This window comes from Tetrao urogallus (genome assembly GCF_951394365.1).
Source record: "Tetrao urogallus genome assembly, chromosome: Z".
Lineage (NCBI taxonomy): Eukaryota > Metazoa > Chordata > Aves > Galliformes > Phasianidae > Tetrao > Tetrao urogallus.
The window spans coordinates 26,455,107-26,477,681 of NC_136816.1; the positions used below are offsets into that span (position 1 = coordinate 26,455,107).

Below are 22,575 nucleotides of genomic sequence, written 5' to 3' on the forward strand. Positions count from 1 at the left end.
GGTAGAGAAACGCATGTACCTCTCTCAGTAGTTGTTTCAGTATTTTCTTAGTAGAAATACTGTAAGTACTGTTATAAACCATACAGTCACCAAATTGCAAAATGATTACAATTGCAAAACAGAAATTTCTAAGTCATTCCTTTGTTATGACTTGCTTTGATGTTGACTAACTTGCATGTGTACTCTGCAGACTTAGAAGTAATCCAGCTCCAGCCCAGGAGCAAGGACTAAATCATATTTCCTGCAGAGTAGCTGTTTTCTTCTGCTCTTGACAGGAGGGGTCAGACACTGAATGAAGAGTGTAATGAAGAGTAATGAAGAGCTGGTTTTCCAGAGGAACAGAGTCTGTCAAGAATCATATTTTACAAAAGCAGAAATGAACTGGCTCATGTTTCTTCTGAGAGTTAGTGACAACAATTTTCATTTTTTTGTTTAACTAAATATTTTTCAGCTTATTTCCAATATTCAGCTATGCCCTCCCACTGTTATCGTATGCAGCATTCTTTCCCTTGCTTTCAATCATTCTTGAGAGACTCAAAAACCAAACCAGTTTTCATGTTAACAGAAAGACTATCTCCTAATAGCACATCACTTGAGTAAGCCGCTGCTATTCAACTAATGCCTGGAATAATGAAATACTATAATTTTAAGACTTCCCTAACTAGTTCACCTTGCAAACTACTTTGACAACCTGAGGGCTCAGAAACACTGTGAAAATACCATGGCTTAACAATACTCAAACAGCTCAGCTGACCAGCAAATACACAACCATTTTAGCTGCATACAGGTAATACAGAAGCAATACCATGGTCTGAGGTGCAGGAGTAGCAAAATAATACTGAAATTCTTAGGGGGAAAAACAGTTTTTCTGATAGTCAGAGGTTGTTAAGTAAACAGTAAAACAGTAGAGGAAGTTAAACCAACCATGAACTGTATTAATGGAAAATAAATACTAAATGGAAGCAGGAAAATACACAGTAAGTGTCTCAAAAACAGCTTTTGGATGTTATATGTCTAAACAAGTATTAGATCAGTTAATCAGAATGACATAAAAACACTGCAGTTGGAATTGTATTTATGCACCATCATGCAATTAATTTCATTTAACGAAAAAGAATCTTAGGCAAGTGAGACCAATTATTAACAAGGTATTTCAAAATATCCTATAGCAAAGTCTTTCATCATCCTAATCATTAACACAATTCACTGGAAGTCAAAATTTATGAAGTTTGGACACATCACTTTTAAATTTTTTTTCTCCTGCTCCTTAATGTTGAAAAGTTTTAGATCTATTCTACTGTCATCAGAATTGATGACACTATCATCAATAGCATTGATGATGCTGTTCAGCAAGCCATAATAGGTCATAAGACACAAGGAGGCTGCAGCTATGATGTACATGAGGATCTGCAACCTGATTTTCACTACTAATACTGTCCATAAGAGCAATTTTACACTGCAATGCATCCACTACAGGAATAACTGAAGAGCTTAAAGAAGTAATCTTTCTTTTGTCATGAAGGACTACCACTTTTCTTTTTTTCATTTTTATCATTTTCAGTGTATCAACAAGCTATCTTGATGACAACTAGCTTTTCTTAAGATTCTGAATTAATTTTCACATCTTCATTAAGTTGTTCAAAATAAAAGCATTACCTAGTTTCACTCTAAAGTTGCATTACGTTTGAAAAAAGGCAATAGTAAGCACATAAACTGAAGTCAGTCATACCTTTAGCCACGGCTTCTTTATACTTTTCTTTGGCAGAATTTACTTCTTTTATTAGTTGTCTATAGCTAGATTTTAGTTTCTCAAGTTCTGTCTTTGTGACCTTTAAGAAAACAGAAACAAAAAGAGCATAAAAAATACTTACTCTCAACATTAAAGATGTCATATAAGATTTACTCCAAAAGTAAGGATGCTGCCACTTTTTATCGGCTTGCAATAATCTTATCAGACTATTATGCAGCGTGACAAAATCAAAAATCAATGAATGTTCAGAATGAAATAAGAGGCCTGAAAGTGATTTCCCCGTTTGCATCTCTGCAGCACAGTGTAAGGAGAAACGTTTAGGAAATCTAACTTAGTGTAAACACTATTCCACTTCAGTCAAAGTGAAAAAAGCATCAAAAAGGATGATCATTAAACCATACAAGATGAAAACATTCACACAAGAAGGAATTCTTCTAATGTCTCAAAATACAAATACAGTAGAACTTTTGGATCTAAAATTTTATGCAAATAGCTTAGAAATAGCTACTGTGCATGAATAAATCTATCTGCCACGAAACTTAAATTCACAAAAAATTTTAAAAAGTACCGTGGAATGAAGTACTGGCAGAGTTTCTTTCAACAGGCACACTTACTCCATTTTGCATCACAGAATACTAAACTTCAACCTTCTATTTTCATTTACAGCGTGAAAATTAGTTCACTGCTCAAAAATATTCATAATTCATGAACGTGTAACACAAGTTCATTACAAACCAGTCACTACAATACCACAATGTTGACATAAATATTGAAGAAATGTAAAAACTTTGACAAAGCAACATGCTCTCACAATGGGCTACCATGGAAGAGGAACAATCTAATGAAAGCACATGTTTCATTGCATAGAAAAGGAAGTCTGTTCTACAGAAAAACTGGTCCTTGTACAAAAGGCATGAAGAAAACTAGCATTCACAATCCCTCCTTTCTTTGTGAGATAAGGCCCAGATACCATTATTCTCACTCTCACGAACAACACTTGAAGACTCCGGGAAACTCCCTCAAGAGCAAACAAGACACTACATGTAATTCCTACTTCTGGACCACCTGTGCAAAGGCTCAATTTAAAAATAAGAACGTAAGATCTTTTGCGAACTATTCATCCCATACTCTCACATTAATTTGTACTGTAAAATCATTCACAACTGCTGTTATTATTGACTAAAAGAGATAGCACAGGAGAAATAAAATTTACAGCGCACTCGTATTATGAAGTTACTTTAAGCAATGGACAGAAGAACATGATTAGCAAGCAATGAAGACAATACACACGTAATGATGAATGTTCTTTTCTAACAGAAAGCTGGAAATTAAATTAGGCCAACAATACTACAAAACCTTTGTAATAAGTTCAAGGTCCAGGAAAATCAATTTCACAATGTCTTTTTCCATCAACAGAGAAAAACAAAGCACCTCCATCCTCTATTTACTCTTAAGCAGCTGAAGTGGTTAAGGATTATCCTAATCCCAATTTATATTTATACAGTATTTCCCACTTGGCTAGTGTCTACTTCTTCCCCTTAAAATTCACACAGAAAGAAAAAATATGAAAGATCTTAATGGAAACTGAAATAAACTTCAAGATTTACTAAAAGCCATGCCTTTCATTACCCTCAATAATTTCATCAAAAAAGATTCCTCATTGTACAGGTCTCTAGAATAAGAAAAGAAGGACCCTCACGAAAGGGCAAACAGTTCCTTACCAGATACCCTAAAGATTATGAAATGTAAAGACACTGTTCTGTACAAGTTTTGGATAATGCTCTGGGAAATTATAAGTACTTTCTTAACACATATAATGGAAATAGATCTAATGCCACAGAACACAAAAAGTGTTCGGGATTTCTGGGAACCATTCTGGAAGTGTTCCATTGACGTAGAACCTTTGAATAAATAATGTCAGCTAACAAAGAAAGAACATACCACATCTAACCAAAACTTTATCCAAGTGCTTCTTAGGAAAGCCACGAAGGCAGAAAGAGGCGGTGGGAAAAGAAGGGGTACAAAAATTAGTGCAAGTTTATTCATTAGGATGGAAAAAAACTCGCACAATCATGCATTTTGTTCACCCTATGATTAAAATCAATATAGCCTGTAATTAAATATTTGTGGAGTGTTTAGTCTACTTTATATTTTGTTGAAGAAGTCTTACTCTCTTTCTTTTAAAAAGCGTTTTATAAGAGTGAACTTAAAAAGAAAAAAAAGCATGTTTAATACAGGCTCTTTTAAAAGCATATATGAATACCCAGCAATCTTGTTTTTGCTATCCCTAATTTCTTCATTGTTATCTTCTTTCTTTTTCCATTTCTCAAGTTCTTTGTAAGTTTATCACAACACTTTTTCTCCACCTTTGATCCTGAGCATTTCCAGATGCACTAATCCATAAGTGCCTGTGAGTGATTATTTGGCTTGGCAATTCTATCAGATAACACAATCTCTACCAAACATGCATTAAAAATGATGCACTTCCCAGAGTTAATAGCCAGGGAAGATGCCAAACTCCCAAGAGATTATGGAAGCAGTCCTACTAAAGCCAAACATTTAACATGATATATGTTCAGTACTAGAGTAAGGTTATTCTCATTACCTGCCCAAGAATCTTTTTCTCACTAGTCTGCGATATCTGTACTACGTTACTCATAGGTTATATTTTATGCTACTCCAGATCTCTAAATCTCTGCTAAAAGAAAGAAACAGTGTTTTTCTTGTGAGACCTTTTAGACTACCAATCGGTTTCTTCGCATTCGCAGTTAATCCTCCCCCAGAGCATCTGAATTAAACTGAGATTTCTGTCAGCTTTACTGACGAGACACAGTGCTGTCAATATCACAGACACAACTGACAATAGAAAGGGTCCTGAAGAGCTCCACCTACAGACTTAATATTTGGTTTACAATTGACTTATATTTTAGAATAAGGATTAGAATCCCATCCCCACCCAAAACAGTCCAGGCTGCCAAAATCACTCAATAATAAAAGCTTTCAGTGGATGTCTACAGCAAAATGAGAAAAGTAAAAAAGATGGAACAGAGAATCATCTGCGAGGAGCATTTCCTACACTATCTGACCAAATCAATTCATACAGAAGAAAGACTTCCTCTTCTCCCTTGTCAGGTAGCAGCAATGAGAAAACATACAGGAAGCAACTAACATTTGAACTAGGCAGCCTAGATACCACTTTTACAATAGCAAAAAACAAAAACAAAATCTAAAAAAATGCTCAATGTTATTTTTTTAAGTACATAAAATTTCAGTAAATCTACGAAGAACATTTGAATAAAATACCTTGTACATCTCTGCTTCAATTTGTTGATGAACCCCTATGTAACTCTTCTTCACTTGCTGTTTGTCCTTGATCATCATTGTAAGCCTATGTAAAGGCCCAGAATTAAGATCTTCTGCATGTGTCTTCATTATTTTGCTCAGCTGTTCTGTTTGTTGTACTACGAGCAACCAAGACTATAAAAAAATAAAATAAAATCAGGAGAGAAGAGTCACTTATTCTAGCTTACAAATAACTAAACAATGAAAATGGGTTGTGGTAAAAGATGCATTCAGTTAAAAACAAACAAACAAACAACAACAAATAAAAACTGAACTTCCCAAATTCACTTGAGATTCCACAAAAATTCCTTCTCCTGTAACAAAATCATGTAGTGAACTTAGTCATAAACTCATAAAAAAAGCACCAGGGACAAAAACGCAGCATCACACAGTCACTCCACAGAGTACTCTTTGCACTTCTGAACACTCACGAAAGCTCTACAGCTTTTTTCAGATCACATCTTCAACACATCTGACAAGCACATTCCTGTGCTCTTTGCTTTCCCACCACCTGATCATTTACTCTGATCAATAAATGACTTCTTTGTCCTGGTCTAAATACCTCACAGTGATAAGCATTTGAATTATTACTGTTCAAGAGAACACCATTTGCCAGCTGCTTCGCATAACTGACAGCACCAAGCCACCAGCAGCAGCGCGATGTAATGCTGCTAACAGATTAGACGTTCCCTATCACGGCAACCAAGCGGCTTTTTGCAACCTTACTTTAATAACTTCTTTAGCCATCCCATCAGTCTGTTTTCAGGACTGCTTAATATATCGTGGCTTTTGATAAGAACTGAGTGCTGAACAGAGAGACTTTTGATGCACTACAGACGAAAAGTCAAGAATTAGAGTTCAGTTCAGATGGAAGTATTTGTTACCCTTAAAAACCCTTGCCCATTACACTTTGTTGACAGGAACAGCATTGGATTCATTAGATATAACTCACTAACACAGACTGCTGTACTGCAGTTAACATTTCAGTGTGGCTGTTTCCAATACAATTACCAGTTATTGAATGCAGCTGGTACATTAGTTTTAATGGCACTTGTCTTAATATTTTTAAACGTAGAAATACACCTTATATCGTGAAAACTTACAAAATTCATTTGTTTGGCAGATCTTGTCTTTTTTATCATATACAAACACACATATGTATGTTTACATGAGCATGTACATACATACACATGCATACAAACTTATACACAACAATGCTGCTAGCCAACTGTAATTTAGAGAACCAAATGAAAGACAGTTAATTCCTGTATGCAGTAAACCATCTTTAATATTTCCTTTAGCTGATAAGAATTCTAGCAACCACTGGCATAACTGCTTTAAGTGTGATGTTATATAATAAGCTCAGAGTCTGAAGATTACTGGTTACATCTGAAAAGTGTTTATCTCTCCATTTACAGAGAACTTTCCAAATGACTTCAGAAGCCATGTCACAAAGCTGTGTACAATAAAAATAACATCAAAAATACATATGAGAAGAGTGGTTACAGAAAAGCTCATCATAGCACTCTCGGAGGTGAAAAAGTAATAAAAGTAATGCATTTCTTTGGGTGATTTATTGCCAGACAAACACAGCTTCAATCAATAAAGAAATACATAGCCTACAATTCACCAAACAAGCCCAAGTAAGTCTGACACCTAGCAAAAACCTATCCTTCCATTTAAAAATTAACCCAAGACTGACACCAAAAGAAAACTGATCTATTTAAAAAACAAATAAAATAATTTGCACATTTTCCCTTTCCTCATATTCCTCTTTTTAGATGAGAAAGCACTAGTTGAACAAGATTTCTGTGTTCTGTAAAATTTTATTGTTTTTAAATAGCAGAAGGTGAAAGATTATAATAGGAGAAAAACTACAAAAATTAAGATTTAAGGGACAAAAAAGCAGCTGGGTGGAGTCATCAGAAAGGCAAAGCACTTCCTTTCCTATAAAAACCCACGATCCAGCAAAAATTGTAAAATATAATATTGTTTGATTAGAAAACATTTTTAGACACGTATGCACACAAAACATACATAAATATGCAGAGATAGTATTTTAATTCAGGAAGTATAAGATACTATTTACATCCCACAAAAATTGTGTCAGATTTTAATTATGTAAAATGTCAGAAAGAGACAAAAAGAATAATTAAATAGCAATATATATTAGAACAGCTCAAGTAATCAAACGATAACTTAGATATTTTACCTACTAAAAGCAATATGACAATATATCACTCTGCTAGCATAAAATCCAAGCTGACAGTGTAATTTCAAGGCAAGCCTATGCAAATGATCTATCAGTATTACATGAATATTTTTGTAGTTATGTGAAAGATCAGAGATCAAGGGCTTAGGAGGAAAACAGCACTTCCTCGACAGAAAAATGAAATGAAAGGAACAGAAGTAACCTGAAAGATTAACTTGAGTAGCAACATCCAAAACAGCACTTAAAAATGTGAAACAAATTCTTCTGTTTAACCTGCATAGAAAATGGTTTAAGACACGTATTCAACTTCTTATAGAGGCTCAACTGAGCAGAGAGGTAATCACTGGAAGGTGACCCTGAAGGGTTGCAATGCTCAGCATTCAAAAGGTGCCAGTGCTCCTTTACCATTTTAGCCAGAATCCACTCTGTTTTGTTGCCCATAAGCACTGCAAGGCTTTTTTGCTACCACATAAGAAGAATCCTAGTGGGGCAGCAACAGCAAGAAATATTAATAGTATTGTTGTAATTCTGTAAAAACTCTGGGATCTGACAGCAGAAAGCTTGAAAAAAATACATGATTTTGCCATCAGTGAACAAAAAAGTTTTATGTAAATTTACCAAAATCATCACAACTGTGGGTAAGATACATAACTACGCGAACAGCATTTCAAACATACCACCAAAACGCAACAGATGAAAAAAAACAAACACAAAAGAACAAGCGCAGCAGCTTACAAGACGAGAAATATTGGGTGGGGCAGGCAACAACAGAATTCATTACAGATAAACACTACCCAGTGCTATTTCAGGGCAGCTGAAGCAAGCTAGCTACTTCAGTGCAGCTTTCAAGCCACACAGTCACTTTACTTTCACTAGTACCGATTGAGACGGCTGCAAACAGAGCACTAATGCTCCTGCTGCAATGCCATAACTTGATCTCAAGCAGCAACTTCATAAGCACACTGCATAAAAAATGCTTTGTGTAGAATTTAACTTGTCCCCAAACCAGCCTTCTGCAGAGAGCAGGATTCATGCCAGACTGACGGAACTGTGTAAGCACTGCAGCAGCAGAAGGATCAAAAATTGAAAAAGCCATAAAACAGAATTACGTTCTGTAGTTAGAAAGGAATCAAAGTCAAGAGGAAAGGTTACTAGCAGGTGGAACAGGAAAGTTTCCTTCAACTACACCTTCACTGTACTTACTGCAAGTCTGACAACAACTTGGAGAAAACATAGCCTTACTTTATAGAAAAATCAACAAAATTATTGTAAATTGGATGGAAAATAACTTCACAAGTACAAGGAACATCCTGAATTAAGTTTTTGTTTTAACATCACACACTGTGGTGTGAATAACAGTTGGTATGCTACACTTCGCCTTAAGTTTCCTGGCATTTTTCTATTTCTGTCACAAATTCTATACAACATAAACAATAGTTTCCATTTAACTGTCTCAAAAGAAAAGCTCACTGTAACATATTTTGTTTTCAAAACAAAGGAGGTGAAGCATGGAGACATAAAATACTGAAATTTCAGAATTTAGGATTCTATTTTACTTACTAAATTCAAAGCAAGACTGGAGTTCGAGTGCTCCACAATCCAGCAAAGAACTAAAAGCAGTTAAAAACTTCAGAAACATTAACTCCCAAGAAGATGAATCAGGAAGAATCCAACTCAAACAAAACAAACAAAAATCAAACATTTAATTCTAAGGATATTCCAAATTCGTAATTCCTCAGTCTTACCTTGGATACATTGCTGATATAATCCAATTGACAAGTGCTTTCTTTATCTACCTGATTACAAAGATTCTGTAAAGTGGAGGCATACTCTTTATCACTTTTTACACGCATGACCATAAATTTCTTGACCGTTTCGAGCAGTCGTAGTTCCCAGTCTTGCAGTTTTAATAAAGCATCATGCGAATACTTCAAGTCACTTCCAAACCCCATCTTTAAGGCACTATAAACTGTACAGATGAAAACAGAGGCTCTTCACCACATCTGAAAGCAAAACAAAAATCATGAGAAACAAACCAAAAAAAGCTTTACAGTTACAAAGAGCACCTATTAACACTTAACACTGAAGCGACTTAGCCACACCATTGTCGCTTTGAAGCAAACAGAGAAATGTCAGAGAACCAAACACAATGCTGTGACTGAAAGAGATCTCATGCCCTGTTATTTTCAATTGCCAGATTAATTAATATCAGTTTGTGTTCTCCAGTTTCCCTTCCGTAAAACACAATTGTATAACAGCGCTTCCCTACCTGAAGGTGGAGTTATGAGGAAACACATAAAAGTACTTTTGAGATACTGAAGATCAAACCAATTTATTTAAGCAAAGAAACACACACTTGTGCACATGATAACAACTGCCATTATACTGTTTCATTACTAGTGACCCAAAATATTTGGCTTTTATGGACACTATCCAAAGAACACAGAAAATTCCAAATAAATGATCAGTTCTCAGGCATAGCACCTATAGTAAATGGATACCTGGAAAATCACTAGATAGTTTGTTCCTAACCACTGCACTAACAGCGAGCATCAACCTGCCAAAAGTAAAAGAGGATCCTGAAGAGGATCCTATGCCACCTTCCTCTGTTCTCATGATAAACACACTAGGGCAGTGTCCTTAATTTCACAGTTTTCTCCCAAAGCAGTCCAGTCTCACTGCACAATGCAGACATCATTTGATAATCTCATAAGAAGTGCTGCAGGGCAAAAACACACATTTGTGGTGGTTTTTAAACATCACCACCTCTACTGATAAATCACATGGTCACATCATTGAAGACTTGAGCCCATATATATAATTTCCACAGTCTTGCATTTTTTTTTAAATATGGGCTGCCTTCTGCTTTCTGTGTAAACAGCAAAAACCCATTTGCACACTGATCAGCCTCGAACTTCTTAAGATGAACTTCATAAACTGCAATTACAGCTATAGACTGCAGCACAGACGCTGCCTGTCTATCGCTTCTTCTAATTCCTACAGTCTAGCCTAACCTTAGCACTCATGAATGCAGAAGTATGTATTCCTTGACAGGCTTTAAATTGCTGACCAAATTAGCAGTGTTTTACAAACATTAATACAATCATTTTCTTAGCAGCCCATGAGGTGAAAGAGAACTAATGCACAGTAAACTGAGACACAGAAATCAATGTTGGTAGTGTAGTAGCCAATACTGGCACTGCCTGAGTTGAAGACAGAATTTCTTCTGAAAGTGCCTGACTTTTATGCCACACTAAACATACAGAGTAACAACACTGTTGGCTTAACTCGTTTACCAGAGAAAGTTTCAGAATTTTTCATCAGAACCTACAACAATCTTCACAATAGCCTGACTCCAGAAAGTGTTCTCTGAAGTTCCTTGCTCTTCAGTTAATTACAGAAATAAGCCTTATCCACTACGTACCTATTCAGAACGCATGCTATTTGATGAAAGAAACAAAAGCTCCCATAGAGAAAATACAAGCGACATCGGGTTATTATGCATGTACACAACAGAAGGACATCAAGGTTATACGAGTAACCTACAGCTACCACAGGCTTCCTCATGTTCTTTGCAGCCACACATCGTATTCAAAATTCTTCCTGAATGGTAAAAGCCCAGTCATAAGCAGCAACTATGAATAATTTATACTTGCTGTATTTAAAAAGGATGAACTATGTTTTACTAGTTGCACTAATTAAATCATTTTCACAGTTAAAGGAGAATATCACAAAAGATAATATTTTAGTGTGGCACATAAAAGAAACAGTCTCACAGCATGTACTTCCTAGCATGACTTGCACAATTTTTCAACACTATCTACATTTAAATCTACTTCTGTGTCCAATCACATTTTTCTCCTAGCACATTTTAGTACATTCACTTAATCACCAAGCACCTCAGCAACAAAAGAAGCTGCAAGCCTGTTTCCTTACATCTCAGATTCAGGAAAGATAGGAACTGAATCTCCAGAAGTCTGGCCTTGCACTTTAAGATGTAGAAGGGCAAGAGAGGCAGGAAACATTTTCAGCATGTGATATTTCACTCTTCCACTGACTCACTATGGAGCAAAAAGATCGCAAAAATCAATAGGACAGAAATCCAATAACAACTCTCTGCAACTTGCTAAGTCTCTACTAACTAATAGAAACTTTTGGTTACAGCAGTAGATGCCTGAGTATACAGACAAGAACCACATGCATACTAGACAGCAATCTTTGTTTTCAATTATTCCATACACTATGACAGAAGTAGCAATGGAAAAAATTGTTTTACAGAAGTGATAAAACTCTGATTTGTACGATTATGAAGGATCACGTTTTATTGCTGATGATTCTCAGCACAGCCTCTGTGCACCCTCATAAAATTTGAAAATGTTGAATCAAAAATTTCAGCTAATATCAGATGCATTTTATGTGTCTGATTATGAATTACGGATGCAAAAAAAACAGTTATCACATCTCCAAGATCCAAGCTACTTAATGGCCTGGAAACTAAACCCAACACTTATTATTCTTTGTGGGAAACAAATGAAACCAACATATTATACAGTTGTTTATTTGAAGTCAAAATTGTAGGATTTAGTGAACATTTTCTATGTAATCTGTACTTAAAATACTTTTTTAATAGTGCAAAGCTATTTCAAAGGTCCAGTGTTAACAGAGACTTTCAACTGGTACTAATGCCGACAGGTATTTTTCCAGGAATGATATTTCCCTGTTTAGCATGGACAGATAAATTCATAGCGGCCTTTCAGGGTCTAATCAATGACACATCAAACTAGTGCTCTGTTCCAACCACATCAATGGGAGATGCAGTTTGAGGACAAGCCTGACTTCTGTCTCTGGTTGGCTTCTCCTTATCACGATCACTATTACTAGTGGCAAAATTGAGCTGTGCAACACAACGTGCAAATAAAGAAACAATTTACTGTGGAATCAATGGGAGGTAACGTTAAGGATATTATGAAAAAAATCCCTCAAAAAGACATTGAAGAATAGTTACTCTTAAAGGGAAAGAAAATTAAGATGGTATCATGAGTTGAAGTAGCTAGATGGAAACACAATATGACAAATTCATACAAAAAAAAAATAGAAAACAAAAAAAACCTTCAAGAGCTGTTTGCTCTCACTGAGAAGATATCTTTACTACTTCTGGTAGATACCCACATGATTCATCTTGCATTTCACATGCCAAAGATGCCTTAAAGTGAATTTAGCATGCTTCATAAAAGTGGTGTCAAAAAGGACAATTGAACCTCAGCTAATTTAATTTTATTTTTAGATATATACACTACTTTAAAACCAGTGGATATACAAATTGGTCAATCAATATTTGCTAAGTTTCAATAGTTAAAATATGTTGCGAAGCCAATACAAAAAAATAAGTCATTTGCATTTTTACAATCACTCACAAAATAATAAGCTAATCATTGAAAGGTAGTAAGCTCTCCATGTACACTCAACAATGCACTGCAAATGAGCAACCATTCTCAAACAGTTCTGTATTTAGATAGTTACTGAAGATGGTGTGTGGTTCAGCTCAGCCACTACCACAGCAGCGTGCTCTTCAGTGTCTTTTGACACAGAGAGTACACTGAGCTCAGTAGCAGTTTATGTAACAGAAGGAAGAGATGCAATCCAGAGGGACCTGGACAGGTTTGGGATGAGGATTCACATGAACCTAATGAACCATCTTGCTAAGTGCAAGATGCTACACTTAGGATGGGTTCCAGATGTGTACAGACTGGGAGAAGCAGTCACTGAGAGCAGCCCTGCCAAAAAGGACTTGCGGGTCCTCACAGATGAAAAGCTGGACACAAGCCAGCAGTGTGCACTTGCAGTCTGGATGACCAGTAGTATCCTGAGCTGCATCAAAAGAGGGATGGCCAGAATAGTGAGGGATTGTCCCCATCTACTCTGCATTCATGAGGGCAGAGGCCTCAGGTGTGAGGCCCACAGCACAAGAAAGATACAGACAAGTGTTCAAAGGAGAGCCATGAGAATGACTGGAGAGCTGGAACAAATCCCCTACAAAGAAAGGTGGAGGGAGCTGGGCTCATTCAGCCTGGAGAAGAGAATGGCTCCCGGGTATGGTGTTCACAGAACAGGGAGAATGGTTTTATACTAAAAGACAGGAAATTTAGGTTAGCTGTTAGGAGGAAATTTTTCACTCAGAGGGTGGTGAAGCACTGGAACAGTTTGCCTGGAGAAGTTGTAAACGCCCCATCCCTTGAGGTGTTCAAGGCTAGGTGGAGTGGGTAGTCTGGGTCTCTTCCAACCCAAATCATTCTATGATTCTAAAGAAATAATTTTAAAATTTCTCAGTATTAAGAGAAAAGCTTAAAAGACAGTCACTTAATTCTTCTATCCTGTAACACTCCACTCAACAAATAAAGTCAATATTCTAGCGTTATTAGTCTTTCTGGATTTCAGCTACTGAAGAAGGTACTTTTCACAGCCCATCTGCACTTAAAGATTGCAATCCCTTGATACATGATAGCATCTGTAGAGTGTCAGATCAAAGGTACTGGCTCCCTAACAATGATCAAAAGCAAACAAGCAGAGAAGAACAGCACATACATAGCAATACTTTCCCAGGATGTTCTCCTACCCTTAACAGCCTGTGTCTTCTTTAATATGCTGCTATGAAATATATCTAAAAATGTGACTGCTAATTTTAAAAATAACTCCATCAGTTGGAACCTGTGGTTCTGTAACGTGAGTGATGAACTGTCCAGGCCAAGGCAGGCAACCGATAAACCACAGAACAGAAGCATGCCGTGCCCCTGGTTATATTCAGAAGAAGGAAGCACAGTACACACCAGCACCCCCAGCAGATGGAATGGAAACAGTATGCTTAGAGCATCACTCTCACTCATGATCTGCTATGAACACTTGTACTCCTAAACATATATAGGTTCCAAATCACTGTGGCTGGCATGTGTTTTGAAGCCCCTTTCTAGAAATCATAGAATCATAGAATCACAAGGTTAGAAACGACTTATAAGATCACGTAGTCCAATCGACTTCTCATTACCACTGCTACCACAAGCACTAAACCATATCTCGCAGCTCCTCATCCAGGCACCTCTTGAACACTGCCAGGGATGGAGACTCCACCACCTCCCTGGGCAGGCCATTCCAGTGCCTGACCACTCTCTGAGAGAAAAAGTTTGTCCTCATGTCTAACCTAAACCTCCTCTGATACAACTTGCGACCATTTCCCCAGGTCCTGTTCATTGCATGGGAGAAGAGGCCAAACCCCTCCTCACCATAACCTCCCTTCAGGAAGTTGTACAGTACAGTGAGGTCTCCCCTGAGCCTCCTCTTCTCCACACTGAACAAGCCCAGCTCCCTCAGCCGCTCCTCATAAGATTTGTGCTCCAGACCCCTCACCAGTTTCGTTGCCCTTCTCTGGACACGCTCCAGGGCCTCAATGTCTTTCTTGTAGTGAGGGGCCCAAAACTGAACACAGTACTTGAGGTGCGGCCTCACCAGTGCTGAGTACAGGGGATGATCACCTCCCTGCTCCTGCTGGCCACACTATTTCTAATGCAGGCCAGCATGCCGTTGGCCCTCTTGGCCACCTGGGCACACTGTTGGCTCGTGTTCAGCCGAGCATCAACCAACACCCCCAGGTCCCTTTCCTCTTCACAGTCATCCAGCCACTCTGCCCTAAACCTGTAGCACTGCATGGGGTTGTTGTGCCCAAAGTGCAGGACCCAACACTTGGCCTTGTTGATCCTCATCCCGTTCACCTCAGCCCAGTGATCCAACCTGTCTAAATCCCCCTGAAGGGCCGCCCTACCCTCAGGCAGATTGACACCACCTCCCAGCTTGGTGTCATCTGCAAGTTTACTGAGGGTGCACTCAATCCCCTCATCTAGGTCAACAATAAAGATATTAAGATGGGCCCCAGTACTGACCCCTGGGGGACACCACTTGAAACAGGTCGCCAGCTGGACTTAAATCCATTCACCACAACCCACTGGGCATGGCCCTCTAGCCAGTTCCTTACCCAAAGAAGTGTATATCTGTTGAGACCATGGACAGCCAGTTTCCTCACAAGACACCTGTGAGAGACTGTGTCAAAGGCTGTGCTGAAGTCTAGGTAGACTACATCAACAACCCTTCCCTCATCTACCAGACTGGTCACCCAGTCATAGAAGGAGATGAGGTTGGTCAAGCACAACCTGCCTTTCACGAACCCATGCTGGCGGGGCCTGATCCCCTGGACACCACGTACATGTCTTGTGATCTCATCCAAGATGATTTGCTCCATACTTTCCCTGGTACTGAGGTCAGGCTAACAGGCCTACAGTTCCCCTGATCCTCCTTATGGCTCTTCTTGAAGATGGGAGTCACAGCAAGCCTCCGATCCTCCGGGACCTCTCCAGTTAACCAGGAGCGCTGATAGATGGCTGAGAGGGGCTCAGCAATCACCCCCGCCAGCTCCCTCAGCACCCAAGGGTGCAGCCCATTCGGTCCCATGGACTTGTGACAGTCCAGTTGGAAGAGGAGCTCTCTGACTGTCTCCATCTGAATCGCTGGGGGTAGATTCTGAGTAGGGTCCCAGACTTCCAGATCAGGGCATAAAAAGCCCAGAGGATGACTGATCTGGCTACTAAAGGCAGATGTAAAGAAGGCATTGAGGACCTCAGCCCTCTCCTTGTCCTCAGTGGCCACATTCCCTGCTGCATCAAGTATAGGATGAAATGTTAACAGTATTGCGAAATGTTAACAATATTGCAAAAAAAACAGAAAAAGGAGAAGGACTTGAATTCAGGAGAAATATATACTCAAATTCAAGGATTCCACAGAAATTTTAAAGCAATTTTATAAAAAGTGCTCAATTTATTACACAGTCCACCTGTGAGGCTTATTCTAGTTATTCTACATTAAAACAGGGAAACACATCATTCATAGCCCTCCATCCACATACTAAATAAAAATCAGACTATTGAATTTCTAATAGTATAGGAACTACTCCCAGAATTTACATAATGAAACAAAAAACATATGTATTAACTATCATTTCTTTATGCTAACCACATACACAGAACATTATTCACACACGCATTTGATGCTAAGTGTACAAAGACAGCTGAAATGAACTAATGCTTCCACAGAGCTACTGCCACCAATAAACATCCAAAGGAGCAACATAAATCCGGCCTAATCATTCCAAAATAAGTATGAAATATTACTCTACCCACGGCAAAACAAGCAGCTTATTTTTAGGATTACTTTTCTACAAAATATAGAGCACGTACCTTAAAAAATATCCCCAAGTAACGATCCTTAGTATACTTCTTTTTACATCAGCTGCTATTTCCTCTGATTTTCACTTTCAGAAATATACTTTCACTTTCAGTGAGCTCTCTGAAATAAAAAGAGATCATATAGTTTGGGTTTTATTTCAGCATTTTTAAAATATGTTGCAAAATTAGAACTAGATACATTGCTTTCCATTTTCAGTTTCTAATCACAGAAAATATTTAAAAAACAAAAAATATATAGTTGAGGAAAACAAAAAATTCAGAAGACTTCTCAAATGACTGCAAGAAGTCATGTGCTATCACTTTATGCCAGTTTTGAGAGATGAAGTATTTTTTCTACACACAAGTAACTAAAGCATATTTGTTTACTTTTCTTTTTGGAAAAACTCTTTTTCTATTGAAACAGAGTACTAAGGCTGGAAAATTAGACAAATTAATTTATTGCTGCACTCTACTCTTGATAAGAGCAGAGGCAAAAAAACACCAATAAGAAAAATGAAAGCACAGGAAACTAAAACTCAATGCCATTCTTCCCTGACAAAATTTGCAATAAAAACTTAATGGGAACATTTTCACTAGAAAGTAATAAAACAAACAGCAACATGAGAAAGGGATCAAACAAACACAGAAATTTCTAGCTACTGTAATATCCACAATAGCAAAAAGACAAGCAGTTAAAAAGACTATAGCACTCAAATTTAAAGCTGCAACTCTGAACTGCAATCTTGGTGAAGCAAACAGCAATACAAGGCTGAATCTTTGAGGTTTTATATTAAATAAGTATATGAAAGTAATAAGAAAGATGGTTTGCATGTAGCTTGCAAGTGCAAGCTGTTCTGTATATTTTTACTCATCCTAAGCATCTGCACACAACCTCATAACATATCTTTTTAAAATTAAATCAGGAATCTTTTGTATATTATTTTTTAACTTTAAAATAAAGCATTAGTAATAGAACACATGTTTTAAATCTTACAAAAGGATAGAATGTGAACAAATATCATTCAAGCAGATATTATTTAGTATTCCTTTCTCGTTACTTAGTGACATTCTAGAAACAGTGCTGCCTAACATAAATAAAAAACTTTCATTCTCCATGACCAAAAATAGGAAAGATTGTAAGTAATGCTTACATTCAGTTGCTGCAAGGAAAACAACAGTCATGGGCAGTTGTTTGAAAAGAGGAAGAAATGCACTAAATGAGAGTCGCTGCAGCATTCACCATCTTTAATAGAAGAAGTGAATACTTGCAAGAAGTTGCAAAGCACAAGATTTAAGAACATAAAATAGAGTCTCCACCAGCAATTACCAAGAGCAAAATACCAAGAGCAAAACATTAGAATACCTAAGCTGCTCCAAAAGTACTGCCTCCCACTTATTTCCACTGAAACTACAACGAATACAAAGAACACAAGAACACTTTTTGATAGAGCAAATTCTCAGCTACAAAGCATTAATTTTCAACACAGTAGCCACCATGAGCTGGGCACATTCACCAGCAATGAACAAGAACCTGCACGCCATGCTTATGAAAGTCTGAAATAGAGGAGTCTGGTCACTGCTGAAATGCACCACCTACCACCTCACTGTGCTCACATCCACTATTTGACCTCCTTAAACATTCAGCAAGTGTTGATGATGAATGTCAATAGGTGCCATATTCTCTCCATGGATGAATTCAGTGACACAACTTTGTTTCATACTCAATTCCGTGTCAGACACAATTTTGTCAGACTGCCCCTCTGCTGCCATCTGTCATATGGTAAAAAAATATATATACCAGAATATTGGTGGGAAGGTTCAACCTCTACTTAGTGATATCACCCCTGACACCTTGGGCCAACATCATAAAATAGGAGGCATTACCTTCAAAACAGCTCTCATAAATTTGGCTTCTATTCTCCCATCACAAATATAAGCCAATTAGAAATGACAGCATTCCACTAGACAGAAAAACTTTTCTTGCCTTTTTCTTGCTTCAGATAGAACATGAACATCCGAATGAAGGCAGTTGTCAAAAAAAAAAAAAAAAAAAAAAAAAAAAAAAAAAAAATCACATATGCTAAAATAATTCTTTCCAAAAATTCTATTTCTAAATAAAACAGACCACAGTTACTGAAACAGAGACAAGCTACATTTTCCATTCTCTGCACAGAGGTAAAATTCGCATCTTTTTTTAACGCGATATTATTCAGCATGTCAGAAAAGAGGTTTTTTTGCCTATTTCTACAAAAATAAAGTACGCTACCTTGTTTTTTTTTTCTTTTTGTAATTCTGGTTACTACTGACTTCATGTCTATGTGCTTGTTTTCACCTACATGGAGGACATTTGTAGAATTTGAAACTGGTAGCAGAAAACCTCTCCAATACTTGTTTAAATGATAGAAGCATACTAACCACTACACACACAAAAAAAAAAAAAAAAAAATTGTCAGTAAACTAATCATATAGCTGCCTATAAGACAGTGACAACATACTATCGCTATTTCTGGCCTCCTACACAGTAGAAACTAAAAGGCACAGACAGCTTGCTTCCTCAATGCAATGAACCACTGGACAATGAAGATACAAAAGAGAGAATTAAAGGATGATAAGGTAGAGAAGAAAATCTAGATCAACTTTTGTTTTCTTCATTATGGCTGAGGAAGTCAAAGCAATTCACAAATCAGATCTTGGGGGCATCCTGAAGTATCATAAGAATATTCAAAAATAACAAATTAATAGCAAGAATTCACAAGAAGCAGCTACTATTTAATAGAAATGTTGCAGTACCAAGTATGAAATTGCTGAATTACTAATTCTACAAAAACCTAGGCTTAAAGTGACTACTGACCAGTAATGTAAAGAAGAATGGAGAGCAGAAAATAAACCCTTTTTTTATTTTCAGAACTTAACAGGGAAAAGTACAAAGTCTGACTTTCATACTGGAGAAGGTGTTAAAATCATACTAACGAATCTGTAAACTGGAATATGGTGAGAAAAACACTAGATTGTAATCAAAACTGATGCTACATGACAAACTCCTGCAGACAAACTCCCGAATATCGAGAAACAGGCAAGTAAAACAGCAGGTGAAGTAACGATCAGTAAATGCTGTGTAGCATTCTAGGTTGCTTAACATCACACAGGAGAATACTGTCTCTGAGCATAGACCTTCAAAAACATTTGTTCAGCGCTTTGAAGTGGTCAGGTTTGGAGATATCCAGTATATCGGAGAATATATTCTCTGATATGAAGGGAAGAGAGAACATCAGAGAATATATTCTTAGATTGCTGGTGGGAACGGTGTTCCTCTCTCTCTATTCTGTCTTATGAAGAACATGAAGTATAGGCAATATTGATCAGAGTATGGAACAGCTTCTGCACAAAGAAAGTAAAGAGAATTTTTTAGCTTGCAAAACAGGTAACAACAATATGCCAGATCAAAGTACAAAAAAAAGTGATAGCAAAAAGTGGCATGATATATCAGATGTCTGAATTGCTTCCCACAAGAATGTGGGAACACAAAATGAGACTTTAAAAAGATGCTCTTAAGTACTTCTTCACCAAGTAAATAATTGAATGAATTTAATTCCAAAAGATATTTTGAGACAAACAAGTTCAAAAATTATTACAAAAATTCATAAAATAAATCTTACACACAGAACGCCCACCTCAAGACATCTCCAAACTGCACTAGCAGGAAAAACATGCCAGACACACTAATATTCTACATCTGTGGCAACAGTCCTTTCTCAACAGCTAGTTCTAAGCTGGATGGACTTCACTCAGACAAACTTGTACACTGGGCTCTCCCCTGTAGGTAGATGAATATCACAATTTTCTTAAGCAGCTGTGATGCTATCAAAAAGAATAAAACCACTTTTAGACTCCTCTCTGATCAGAATTATAAAATATCTTTGGACATAAAAAGTTTTTGCTTACCTGAAGGTATTGTTTTCAAACATGCAAGTGATAGTAATAGATGTGATGGGATTAAGTTAGTAACAATCACATAACACGACCTAAAGTCACCACCTAAATCTTTCCTTTATCACCGAAGAAAGACATTTACCCACAGCAGAAAGATTTCTGTCAAGTCTGTCTTCTCCAATTCAGCATTCCTCTGCTTCTAGCATGGGAAAAAGTTTCTCAATTACCAAATTTTATTTTCTTGTGACTTTAGAGAAAAGAGACTATCTCCTTTGCAACTTAAGCATATAATTTTCTGCCTAACCAATTCTGATTATTTCAGTCTTTTATTTGAAATCATTTTCTAGACCACTGATGCTCTCTTAACTCCCTCAAATTTGATCCCCAAATCAGTTAGGCTCAAAGCCTAATAAGGAGCAGTGGTGGTGAGCTGCCAGTGCTGAGAAGAACAGAGGTTGCTTCATGTGACTTCCAAACCTTAGTGCTTTTGGTTTTTTCCCAACAGTAAAATCCTATTTTAATCTATGACCTACTGTATGCTACTATCCTGCTGACCTAATGACACAGGCTGCACTGTTCCAGAGGTCTCACTTTCCCATTCTCCATCACACTTGCAGTCACTCCCAGCTCCTTAGAGTATGAAAATATCCTTAACATGCTCTATATTGGATCACAGAATGAAAGAATACTTTGGGCTGGAAGGAACTCACAAGAATCACTGATTCCATCTCCTGGCTCCACACAAGTCCGCTCAAAATTCAAACCCTGTGTCTGAGAGCCAAACACCCCTTGAACTCCAGTATAGTCATGCTCACTGCCCTGGGGAGCCTGCTCCAAACCAACTGCCCTTTGGTAAAGAATCTTTCCCTAACACCCTCCCTGCCTCTTCCCTGCACAGCTCCATGCCATTCCTTCAGGCCCTGTTGCTGTCACACAAAGCAGAGCTCCTCTGCTCTGGACAGAACAGACCCAGAGATCTCAGCTGCTTCTCACACATCTTGGCCTCCAGCCACTTAATGACCATCTCAGACTCTTGTGAAGAACAGATAACAAGCAAGAGCTGGCACTGGGGAGTGAGCCACACAGTAGCTGCTCTTCAGGAGCAGTTGTTCAACCAACCCACATCCATCATGAGGAATATTCTACCCAACAGCCAGAGGCAAATAGCAAGGCAGATGATTGTCATGTTTTATTATTTTTGTTACTGGTGTTCCACATCGTAACATCATACCGTGCATTGGGAGTTAAAGAGTTAATGCTCCAGTTCCATGGATTGATGATATTTTCATGTACCTTTCTCAGAAGAGAAGAGCTACATCCCAGAAGACTTCACTGTTCTGTTTCCATTTTCCATCTGCAGGGAAAACTGCTCATGAGTCATGAGACTGCCTCTTCTTCCACAGCTCACCACTGTGGTTTTGCTCCCTACCTGTCTTGCCTCCAGCATAAGAGTAAGGCCTTTGGTTTTGGACACTATCTCTGCCATTTTATTTGTTAGTTTCAATTCCAATTATATTGTATTATATTGTGTTTTCTCATTCCACTATCATATTTAGTAAATCAGTTGTCTCCTTTAGCTCACTGTTGCAGTTTTGTTTTCAGACCTATCTCAGGGAATGGGTCTGTAGGTCCACCTGCCCCATTAGTCACACAATCAGGCTGAACTGGGCCAGAACCACTGACTATGACTGAAACTGAATTTCACCAGGCAGAAGAGTAAACAGAGGTGAAGGCAGCTACAGCAATGTTCAGAAGAGCAGAGCGAGACTGCAACAATCATACTCGGTCACTGTGCCTCAAGGACTCATTGCAGCACTGCCAGTAACTCTGAAAGAGGCAATGCCATGTAGAAAACAACACATTGACCGCACAGCTCACTTACAAAAGGGACACGCACCTAGTTTCTTATTACCTTCCACAGGATTACAAATAAAGAAGGGTTTCCTCCCATCTTTTTCCAGGAATTAAACTTCCTTTAAATTAGGTTACAGACTGCAAGGGAAGCCAAAGAAAAGCACAGCCTGAATAGAAAGGACCTGAACAAAGAATTTCCTCTGAACTCTGTATTCAGCAGTGGT

The 22,575-nt window shown here is 37.8% G+C and overlaps 1 protein-coding gene across 3 annotated transcripts in view; it reads right to left on the minus strand.

Annotated features, from left to right (window-relative positions):
* The window catches only part of FER (FER tyrosine kinase), a gene marked incomplete at both ends in the record, with an annotated part of 141,144 nt that extends 131,888 nt beyond the window's left edge, over positions 1-9,256 (minus strand). For all 3 annotated transcript variants that reach the window (XM_079548141.1, XM_079548139.1, XM_079548140.1), the window contains 3 exons: positions 1,730-1,829; positions 5,054-5,227; positions 9,050-9,256. In XM_079548141.1, the coding sequence (XP_079404267.1) occupies positions 1,730-1,829; positions 5,054-5,227; positions 9,050-9,256 (481 nt within the window). The remainder of the gene's footprint in view (positions 1-1,729; positions 1,830-5,053; positions 5,228-9,049) is intronic.
* Positions 9,257-22,575: the final 13,319 nt, after the last annotated feature.